General features: G+C 43.9%; 1 protein-coding gene across 4 annotated transcripts; it reads right to left on the bottom strand.

Annotated features, from left to right (window-relative positions):
- Positions 1 to 2,469: 2,469 nt before the first annotated feature.
- On the bottom strand, positions 2,470 to 11,192 carry cox6c (cytochrome c oxidase subunit 6C). 4 transcript variants are annotated; one of them, XM_067981408.1, is made up of 4 exons: positions 11,104 to 11,192; positions 10,442 to 10,562; positions 9,501 to 9,645; positions 2,470 to 2,598 (listed from the first exon to the last, which is right to left on the bottom strand). In XM_067981408.1, exons 2-3 carry the CDS (start codon positions 10,553 to 10,555, stop codon positions 9,523 to 9,525), a joined length of 237 nt encoding a protein of 78 aa, XP_067837509.1. In that variant the 5' UTR covers positions 10,556 to 10,562; positions 11,104 to 11,192; the 3' UTR covers positions 2,470 to 2,598; positions 9,501 to 9,522. The 4 variants fall into 4 exon arrangements, with proteins under 4 accessions (XP_067837509.1, XP_067837523.1, XP_067837511.1 ...); XM_067981422.1 differs by having other exon boundaries at positions 11,157 to 11,175; XM_067981410.1 differs by having other exon boundaries at positions 11,096 to 11,173.
- Positions 11,193 to 11,422: the final 230 nt, after the last annotated feature.

The following is an 11,422-nucleotide window of genomic DNA, read 5'->3' as shown; positions in this document are numbered from 1 at the left end:
GTATGAGGGTGAGATAGCATATGATTTGAACGATTGAATACTGACAGATTGTTGGTAGGTGGGTGATGGGGGTGTATGAATTGAGCAGTGGGTAAGGCTAGTGGTGCAGTTGATACAATATATGTCACTTGAAGGTTGAACTCACTCACCTTAAAAACTCATTTTACATCATTGAACTTCTTTCTGCACTGCATCCATGTTCTTGGAGCTATGCTCCTGGCATTTACCTCCTCTTCAGCATATGTCTGGAAGGGGGTGGCTTCCTGCTGCCCTGCAGATGCAGGATGCCCCTCCTTCTCTCCACCTCGTGCACCAAGGCCTCCAATGCAACAGAGAACCTTGGTGCATGCTCTGTCCCAGACACAGCTATTCTTCGAAGTATCACAGCAGATTCAGTTTTGAAACAACTCCCACCACTTCTTACAGCCGCAATACACCACCCCTTTAAGAGATGCAGGCTGCCTTTAAATAGCACTCGCCACTTGATGGGATAATCACGTACTGCGATCCCTACGCCTGTTTTCAGGGGTTACTCAATTTAATCCCATAGACTACATTCCCTGCTAGCAGGAGCAGTTATTTTAAAAAGATCTGGCTATTTACTGCTGTCATTGATCTGTTCTTGTTTAATTTCTGTAAATAAATCTAGTTAATTTGGAATCGCATTCCAGCTTGAATGTGATATATTGATAATACCATCTCTAGTCATTTGGATGGGCACTAATGACCTTGAATTATGTAAACTCTAAAGGGTACAAGGTCTCTGTAGGAGCAGAAAACTGCAGGGCTTCAGATTCTCGATGATAGGTATGTTTAAAAGAAATACAGGACTGTTGAAAGAGGGAACACTGAGGAGTATTATATCTCCAACATGCCTACATACTTGGGCAACAGTGGATTTATGCAACCTACCTCAGGTTGCAAGCAGAGCTCCCTCTGATCATTCCTCCTACTTTCCCTCATCCTCAAGCTCCTGGAGGACAAATTCCCAGAGGGATTAGTCATTCTCCTCTGATCTTTCTTGGTGACCTAATATCAGGTCAGCCCACTCCTATGACCACCATGGTGAAAATCACCAAATTATTTGTATTGCACAGCAGTCAACATAGTTGACCACTTCATGCTGCTCCACTCTTTCCTCTATGGTCCACACACTTGGATTTCACTTCTTCCTGTCCCAATGCAAGACTTATTTCTTCAAGTGGTTTCTCTACCCATAAATCACCTCAGGAGTGACTCCTATTCCACAGCTGTATGCTGCCCCCCTGCCCCAAACCTAGCAACAGCTAGAAATAGAGGGAGAGTGAGGGGAAGAGTGACAACACTCCTCACTTCAATTCCAACCACCATTGTACTGACTACCTACATAAATGAGCCAGATGTTAACAAATAGAAAAACCAAAGCAATCCTGTTTAACGAGCCAAAGTTCACTCCTTCGGCCCCTATTCCATGCCTCTCTACAGCTTCAACAGTACACCTGTTTAATCCTGAGCTGAGCTTCAAACCCCATATCCCATGAATCACCAAGACCACTTTCTCTCCCCCCCCCCCCCCCCAATCTCTGTCCTTACCTCCCCCCCCCCATGTTTACAACCTCCAGAATCTCCTGTCCATCTTCTATACCACAGTAACTCTTACTTGCCCTTCACCCTCATCCAGGTTTGCCTTTATTGGCTCCCAATTGCCACAGATTAAATTCAAAATCCTAGTTCACAAATTCCACTCAAAGTACCTCTACAACCCCTTGGATCCACCAGTTCACTTGATTACCTTTGAAAAAGGGTGTATTTACAATTTTACTCCACCTGTTTAATTTCCTGAAGGAGAGTCCATAGTTTGCAGATGGAGCAGGCTTGATGTCTTGTTCCTTTAACTCACCTGGGAGTTTTAAAATCTACCATCAGATGTCTGCCTGATCCCTCCAATGAGAGGCCCCACTCCATTTTGAGGGTGGGGCCTTATTAAACGTACCACTGACGAGCTGCAGATACCTTGCTGCAGCTAATCAGTAGTACGTTAATGAGGCTCCGCCCTCAAAAGAGAGTGGGCCTCCCATCGAAGGGATCAGGCAGATGCCAGAGTTAATCTACCACCAGGTGTCTTAAATAGTAAAAACATTTGATATGCAACAATTAGTTTGTACCAATGCACATGCATCCAAGTCCATTTTCAATGTGCAGGCTATTTCTACTTTAATTTTAAAGTCAGTAAACCCACTTCCTTGAAAGAAAAATAAGCACTGCATTATTCTTCACTGTAGTAAACACATTTGCAGCAATATGGAACATTAAAAATAGCATTCCCTTTTACCATTTTCTTATTTCTTTTCTCCACTCCCCCCAAATATATCTAATGCACCACATGGAGAATTCAGGAATCTGCACCCCACTACACTAGGGTTAACAAATTACTCCATTTTTAAAAAAGGAAAGATGTTTTGTACAAACAGCAAAAACTACATACAGGTGTTAGAGGTCAACAGAAAATTAAATGTTTTATTTATACATCTTTAAGTATGGACAGCACAAAGCATATCCTCTTGTCTCCATTTCCTAGTGAGAGATGGAGAGGCAATCTTGTCACTCATTCCAAGTTATCTGTAAAAAGGATAAAAGAAATTCATATTTATACAATTTGGGGACAAAGATAAACATTAATTCTACCTCAAGATGGGCTGAAAGTTGGAAGCAGTCACATGCAGGATCAATTCAATATCCTATTAATCCACTAGTTTTACTTTAAAGTTATTACACAAAAACACTACGTTTATAAACCAGGTTCTCAAGTTCCTAAATATTCAGTTAGTTTTTACACTTAACATTACAAGCTCAAAGACAGTTCATGATTATCCAAATGAGATTAAGGGAAAAAGCTTACATATATTATCAATGATCAATACAAGAATAGCAGCTCTAGTCTTCCTGAAATGAACAGGGTGATCTAAGTATATGCTCTATTGTCTGTCCTCTACAAGATTGACCAGAAGTGTCTCCCCAATAGTGAGTTGGACTTTAGCACACCTCTTAACAGCAGTGGCAAAGGCTTACACCCCTGCCCATGCCCCTAAAAGGGAAGAACTGTTGGCTGTGCATTAGCAAGCTGCAAAACTCACTCAACTTATGTCTATACTACTCATGATTGAGGTCTTTCACAGGACAATATTACACTAATACAATAGACTATTTGCTATACATAACCTGGAGTCAATTTCCTACTGCTATCAAAAGTTCTTCTGAAGGAAGACTCAATAAGCACAGCCTAGTGGCAACACTCCCTTGAGTCATGTCATTCCTTTCCCTTGTAAAAGCATCTAGCCTTTGCTTTACACAGTGACAGCAAAGATCAGGAACAGCATGGTTTGAAGAGAAAAGCAGGTGAAGAAAATATGCCAGCTCACTTTGGTCCTTCAAAACACACTTAAAAAAAGTTGTTCAGTATATTTTAAACCATGACATTTCAGGAATTGTCCTCTTGGATTGGAAAACTGCCAATGTCACTCCATTATTTAAGGGTAAGAGAGAAACTAGAAAATTTTGGGCCTGTTGGTCTAATGTCTGTTGTGAGGCAGTTATTAGAATCTGTTATTAGAGACAGAATGACTGAGCACTTGGACAAATATGTACTGATCAGAGAGCCAGCATGAATTTGTAAAGTGTAAGTCATGTCTAATGAACCTAGTTGAATTTTTTTTGAGGTGGTAACAAACGTGATAAGGGAGTGTCTATGATGTTATTTATATGGACTTCCAGAAAGCATTAGATATGGTTCCACAGACTTAAATGAGTGCATCGAATTGGAGGCAACCTATTGGCTTGGATAGGGAATTGGTTGGGAGGTAGGTGACAGATAAAGGGTATGTACTCAAATTGGCAGAATGTGACTCGTGGTGTTCCCAGGGCCTCAGCTTTTCAGAGCGCTGAGAACAGCTGAGAGGAGCGGATCGGAGCAGAGGGAGCATCGCATAAAAAGGCGGGATTTCAGAGGGAGCTGCGACGGAGTTCGAAGTGACGTTAAGAATCAGAAAGGGACGCGACACAGGGGAGGCACCTGATTGGTGAGTAGGTTCAGGTGAGTATTTCTACTTATCTACAGTAACTAAAGTAAAAAGAAAGGTAAGGTCTGCAGGTCTTCTAGCAAGTAGCGTTTTTTTTAGTGAATCAAGGTCCCTAGTGCAGTTAACATTCTCTAAATTAAGAATAATTTAAAGGAGTAAACTCCTTAAAGGGAGTGGTAAGTAGTTTTTCTTTCCTTTTTTTCCTCTTGACATTATAGTTGTTAAGCTAACTTAAGGGTTAAGTCATGGCAGGAGATCCCAGAGCCGTGTCATGTTCCTCTTGTGGGATGTGGGAATTCAGGGATCCTTCCTGTGTCCCTGATTCCTTCACCTGCGGGAAGTGTGTCCAGCTGCAGCTACTGTTTGACCGCTTGACGGCTCTGGAGCTGCGGATGGACTCACTTTGGAGCATCCGCGATGCTGAGAAAGTCGTGGATAGCACGTTCAGTGAGTTGGTCACACCACAGATAAAAATTACTGAGGGAGATAGTGAATGGGTGACCAACAGACAGAGGAAGAGTAGGAAGGCAGTGCAGGGGTCCCCTGCGGTCATCTCCCTCCAAAACAGGTATACCGTTTTGGATACTGTTGGGGGAGATGGCTCACCAGGGGAAGGTGGCAGTGGCCAGGTTCATGGCACCGTGGCTGGCTCTGCTGCACAGGAGGGCAGGAAAAAGTGTGGCAGAGCTATAGTGATAGGGGACTCGATTGTAAGGGGAATAGACAGGCGTTTCTGCGGACGCAACAGAGACTCCAGGATGGTATGTTGCCTCCCTGGTACAAGGGTCAGGGATGTCTCGGAGCAGCTACAGGACATTCTGGAGGGGGAGGGTGAACAGCCAGTTGTCGTGGTGCATATAGGTACCAATAATATAGGTAAAAAACAGGATGAGGTCCTACAAGCTGAATTTAGGGAGTTAGGAGTTAAACTAAAAAGTAGGACCTCAAAGGTAGTAATCTCAGGATTGCTACCAGTGCCACGGGCTAGTCAGAGTAGGAATGACAGGATAGCTAGGATGAAAACGTGGCTTGAGAGATGGTGCAAGAGGGAGGGATTCAAATTCCTGGGCCATTGGAACCGGTTCTGGGGGAGGTGGGACCAGTACAAATTGGACGGTCTGCATCTGGGCTGGACTGGAACCAATGTCCGAGGGGGAGTGTTTGCTAGTGCTGTTGGGGAGGGTTTAAACTAATGTGGCAGGGGGAAGTAAAGTGGTGACAGAAACAAAAGGCAGTAAGGGAGAGTGTACAGAACATGACCAGACAGATGGTCGGAGAAAGCAGGGCAAAGACCAAGGGAAGTCTAGATTAAACTGCATTTATTTCAATGCAAGTCTGATGGGCAAGGCAGATGAACTCAGGGCATGGATGGGTACATGGGACTGGGATGTTATAGCTATTACTGAAACATGGCTAAGGGAGGGGCAGGACTGGCAGCTCAATGTTCCAGGGTACAGATGCTATAGGAAAGATAGAGCAGGAGGTAAGAGGAGGAGGAGTTGCGTTCTTGATTAGGGAGAACATCACGGCAGTAGTGAGAGGGGATATATCTGAGGGTTCGCCCACTGAGTCTATATGGGTAGAACTGAAAAATAAGAAGGGAGAGATCACTTTGATAGGATTGTACTACAGACCCCCAAATAGTCAACAGGAAATTGAGGAGCAAATATGTAAGGAGATTACAGACAGCTGCAAGAAAAATAGGGTGGTAATAGTAGGGGACTTCAACTTTCCCAACATTGACTGGGACAGCCATAGCGTTAGGGGCTTGGATGGAGAGAAATTTGTTGTGTATTCAGGAGGAATTTCTCATTCAGTATGTGGATGGCCCGACTAGAGAGGGGGCAAAACTTGACCTCCTCTTGGGAAATAAGGAAGGGCAGGTGACAGAAGTGTTGGTGAGGGATCACTTTGGGACCAGTGATCATAATTCCATTAGTTTTAAGATAGCTATGGAGAATGATAGGTCTGGCCCAAAAGTTAAAATTCTAAATTGGGGAAAGGCCAATTTGGATGGTGTTAGACAGGAACTTTCAGAAGTTGATTGGGAGAGTCTGTTGGCAGGCAAAGGGACATCTGGTAAGTGGGAGGCTTTCAAAAGTGTGTTAACCAGGGTTCAGGGTAAGCACATTCCTTATAAAGTGAAGGGCAAGGCTGGTAGAAGTAGGGAACCTTGGATGACTCAGGAGATTGAGGCCCTAGTCAGAAAGAAGAAGGAGGCATATGACAGAGACAGCTGGGATCAAGTGGATCCCTTGAAGAGTATAGAGATTGCCGGAGTAGAGTTAAGAGAGAAATCAGGAGGGCAAAAAGGGGACATGAGATTGCTTTGCCAGATAAGGCAAAGGAGAATCCAAAGAGCTTCTACAAATACATAAAGGGCAAAAGAGTAACTAGGGAAAGAGTAGGGCCTCTTAAGGATCAACAAGGTCATCTATGTGCAGAACCACAAGAGATGGGTGAGATCCTGAATGAATATTTCACATCGGTATTTACGGTTGAGAAAGGCATGGATGTTAGGGAACTTGGGGAAATAAATAGTGATGTCTTGAGGAGTGTACATATTAGAGAGGGAGGTGCTGGAAGTCTTAACGCGCATCAAGGTAGATAAATCTCCGGGACCTGATGAAATGTATCCCAGGACGTTATGGGAGGTTAGGGAGGAAATTGCAGGTCCCCTAGCAGAGATATTTGAATCATCGACAGCTACAGGTGAGGTGCCTCAAAATTGGAGGGTAGCAAATGTTGTGCCGTTGAAGGGTGGCAGGGAAAAGCCTGGGAACTACTGAACTGTGAGCCTGACATCTGTAGTGGGTAAGTTGTTGGAGGGTATTCTGAGAGACAGGAACAACGGGCATTTGGAGAGGCAGGGACTAATTAGGAACAGTCAGCATGGTTTTGTGAGAGGAAAATCATGTCTCACGAATTTGATTGAGTTTTTTGAAGGGGTAACCAAGATAGATAGATGAGGGCTGTGCAGTAGACGTGGTCTACATTGACTTCAGCAAAGCCTTTGACAAGGTACCGCATGGTAGGTTGTTACATAAGGTTAAATCTCATGGGATCCAAGGTGAGGTAGCCAATTGGATACAAAATTGGCTTGACGACAGAAGACAGAGGGTGGTTGTAGAGGGTTGTTTTTCAAACTGGAGGTCCGTGTCCAGCGGTGTGCCTCAGGGATCGGTGCTGGGTCCACTGTTATTTGTTATTTATATTAATGATTTGGATGAGAATTTAGGAGGCATGGTTAGTAAGTTTGCAGATGACACCAAGATTGGTGGCATTGTGGACAGTGAAGAAGGTTATCTAGGATTGCAACGGGACCTTGATAAATTGGGCCAGTGGGCCGATGAATGGCAGATGGAGTTTAATTTAGATAAATGTGAGGTGATGCATTTTGGTAGATCGGGCCAGGACCTACTCCGTTAATGGTAGGGCGTTGGGGAGAGTTATAGAACAAAGAGATCTAGGAGTACAGGTTCATAGCTCCTTGAAAGTGGAGTCACAGGTGGATAAGGTGGTGAAGGCAGCATTCAGCATCCTTGGTTTCATTGGTCAGAACATTGAATACAGGAGTTGGGATGTCTTGTTGAAGTTGTACAGGACATTAGTAAGGCCACACTTGGAATACTGTGTACAGTTCTGGTCACCCTATTATAGAAAGGATATTATTAAACTAGAAAGAGTGCAGAAAAGATTGACTAGGATGCTACCGGGACTTGATAGTTTGACTTATAGGGAGAGGCTGGATAGTCTGAGACTTTTTTCCCTGGAGAGTAGGAGGTTTAGGGGTGATCTTATAGAAGTCTATAAAATAATGAGGGGCATGGATAAGGTCGATAGTCAAAATCTTTTCCCAAAGGTAGGGGATCTATAATGAGGGGGCATAGATTTAAGGTGAGAGGGGAGAGAGACAAAAGGGTCCAGAGGGGCAATTTTTTCACTCAAAGGGTGGTGAGTGTCTGGAACGAGCTGCCAGAGGCAGCAGTAGAGGCGGGTACAATTTTGTCTTTTAAAAAGCATTTGGACAGTTACATGGGTAAGATGGGTATAAAGGGATATGGGCCAAGTGCAGGCAACTGGGACTAGCTTAGTGGTATAAACTGGGCGACATGGACATGTTGGGCCAAAGGGCCTGTTTCCATGTTGTAAACTTCTATGATTCTATGATAAATTTATATATGACTTGGATGAAGGAATAGAAAACCATGTATCTAAGTTTGCTGACAAAAGTAAGTTAGATGGTATAGTAATGGAGCTGGGAGCAGAAAGTTGCAAAGGGACATTGATAGGTTAAGTGAGTGGGAAAAACTGTGGCAGAAGGAATTCAATGTAGGAACATGTGAGGTCATCCTCTTTGGATCCAAGAAAGATAGATCAGAGTATTTTCAAAATGGCAAGCTAGGAACTGTGGATTTAGGGGTTCAAGTACAGAAATCACAAAGCTAGTGGGCAGGTACAAAAAATAATTTCAACAGCTAATGGAATATTGGCCTTTATCTCAAAAGGGCTCTAAGTTATGTAACAGCTGTACAGAGCTCTGGTTAGACACCATCTAGAGTATGGCATTTAGTTTTGGACACTGCACCTCAGGAAGGATATATTGGCTTGGGAGGGGTGCAGCTCTGATTCACCAAAATGATACTGGGGCTAAAAGGGTTAAATTATGAGGACAGGTTGCATAGACTAGGCTTATATTCTCTTGAATATAGAAGATTGAGGTGGTGATCTAATTGGTGTTTATGATTAAGAGTTGATAGAGAAACTATATCCACCAGCAGGAGAGTCCAGAACAAGGAGGCATAACCTTAAAATTAGAGACCATTTAGGGGTGATGTTCAGGAAGCACTTCTCACAAAGGGTAATGGAAATCTGGGACTCAAACACTGTTGAGGTTAGGTCAATTGAAAATTTCAAAATTGAGATTGATAAGAAAAGAATCTGTGCACTAATCATAAGCTGTACCTACAGGACCCAAATTTCAGATCCTGCCCTACTTTTGTATCTTTGTTCTATCAGCTTTGGTAAGAGTGCAGTGCATACTGGGGAAGGTGACACCAGATTTACCTTTCACTGCATTCTATTCCATCATAAACATTTGAGTGGAACAAATTGCAATAAATAGCAATATCTGATTCAATGACTAATCAATTACTACTAGCTAATAACCATGGGATTAACTTCCTCAGTCACCTTAAGTTTTTATACCAAAAACTGGGCATCATTAAATCACTACTCTGATTTACAGAGTCCTCTCTTCAACTTGAAGTCCTCCACTATGGAGCTGGCCCTTCCCATGGTTTTTCAAAAAACTTCAAATTTCTTCCCCATCTCCCAAAATTGTCTGCATTATAATTGCTTCAATTGCAGTGTTCCACTCTAAAAAGAGTAGTTGAAACACAAGTGAACCTATTGCATTTTAAACACTTTTGCTTAATGAGTTACCTTTGCATTGAATCTACTTGCTTCACTTCTTTGGTTGCACACTTTCAAATATACCAGCACTCCTCATGGCTTCAAACTCCTTCATGGAATCATATTTCTTATAGAAGTCAGCATATGCATTCTTCCTGGATTCACCTACCATAAACTGCAGTGGTTTAAGAAACAGGACAAGTTTACACTTTCAATATGCATACCTAAGTTGGGGTTGAATGAACAGCTGCACAAAAGATGGGGCATCTAACAATTGAAAGTTACAGCCTGTGACATTTAGAAATGTGATTTGAATCAAGGGTGTGGGTCAGCCAGGACAAAAACAAAAACAGCAAATCACATATCTTGCCAGTGTAAATTTTAAAAACTACCTGCAGTATCAGGATAATAAACTGCCACTCATGTAAGTTTAGGAAATAATTAAGTGATTCCACAAGATTCAACCTCAAGACTATACAAAAAACATCTACCTATGGCATATCAAAAAAAATCAAGAACCATTATCTGAAGAGAAGCCTTAAACACTATTAAATCAACACCTTGCTGGTCACATGATCAGCTCCTCAGCATTGATGAGTACTATTTTGGGTCATCTCATCAATTAAGGAAAGAATGACATGGATATTAGGACCAGATCTGTTAATGTAATGTGACAGTGAGGAAAGACATCATCTTCCTTGACCTTTTCTTATGTCCTTACTGCAACATACAGAACATCTCACTAATACTGTTACTGAAATGTATCAGAGTATAAAAAGTCAAAGACACCAATCCACTTGAGAAAAGTTTGTAACTATTTAAAGATTAATTACATTTTTGTTCTTTTGTAAAAATGCTTCATTATACCATACATTCTCCTCAATGGGGTGTTGTGTAGCAGTCAAAATTGGGTGGATGGGAAGAAGAGAGAAAGCAAAGTTGTGCGAAAACACTTATAAAAGTAGTATTACCTTGAAGCCACCAGCTACTGTAAGAGCTACAGTAAAAGCCACAGCCAAGTGAAACCGCAGACGTTTGGCCAACAGGCCTCTCATCGCAGGCTTGGCAATCGCAGAGGCAGACATGGTTTATCTGGGGGGAAAAAAAACACAGGAAGTCATTAGGAACTAACAGTATTGAGCATCGGATAAAATCAATTTAATTATGGGTTTAATAAATGATTGTAGTTTTTATAAATTTCACTATTAACTGGAATGGCCTTCGCCCTCCTCCTCCTCCTCCTCCCGGTCGCGGGGATGGACGTTTCTTCCCCACGATCCCTATGTGCAGGCCCGACCTTCATTGTCGCAGCCGGCTGCTCACCATCACCCAGAGAGCGGGCGGCGGCGGGTGGGGAAGGGGAGAGGTGAGGTGAGGGAGGGGCTCGGACAATTCCACGCGCGGACCCGACTTTCCTCCCTCCCTTTAAACTCCTCTGACCCTCCCCCCTCGGGGCACCCGCTCCAAGGTGACCGGCCGCGCCCGCCCGCCCGCCCGCCCGCGAGGCCGGAGTCCAAGCCAGGCCAGACGCGCGGGCGGATTCGGTTAAATCCTCAAAGTCCTGCCCCTCTCTGCCATCAGTCCCGGGAGCCGGGGGTCGGCGGGGATTCCTGCCCCTCACTCACTCACTCACTCTGTGCCCCGCTCGGCGTTTTCCTCACTGAGGGGAAACAGACCGTTACTCACTGCGCATGCGCTCAAACTCAGTTTCAGCTTCCGCCGTGACAGTGACCGTTTAAGACGTCCTCGCCCCCCCCCCCCCCCCCCCCGCGCCTAATATGGAACGCGGGACGGTTGAGCACGTGACCTTCCCTCGACCGCGCGCCTGCCGCTTGGAGGGGGCGGGGCTGAGCTCAGAGTCACCCTGATCCGCCTTTTCTCATCAAACCACAAGGAAACGGTGGGTTGGACGCAGTATCCTCGCCCCAAAAAACAAAACAGTGCCCCCTTTT

Source organism: Heptranchias perlo, chromosome 3, assembly GCF_035084215.1.
Source record: "Heptranchias perlo isolate sHepPer1 chromosome 3, sHepPer1.hap1, whole genome shotgun sequence".
Taxonomy (NCBI): domain Eukaryota; kingdom Metazoa; phylum Chordata; class Chondrichthyes; order Hexanchiformes; family Hexanchidae; genus Heptranchias; species Heptranchias perlo.
This window is presented reverse-complemented; position numbering and strand designations above follow the sequence as displayed.

What these genes read in the sequence shown, in the direction of transcription:
- cox6c (XM_067981408.1), bottom strand. Translation starts at nt 10,555, where the DNA reads ATGTCTGCCTCTGCGATTGCCAAGCCTGCGATGAGAGGCCTGTTGGCC. An exon ending in CAGTAGCTGGTGGCTTCAAG is followed by an intron (nt 9,646 to 10,441) that starts GTAATACTACTT and finishes AAACCACTGCAG; the next exon opens with TTTATGGTAGGTGAATCCAG.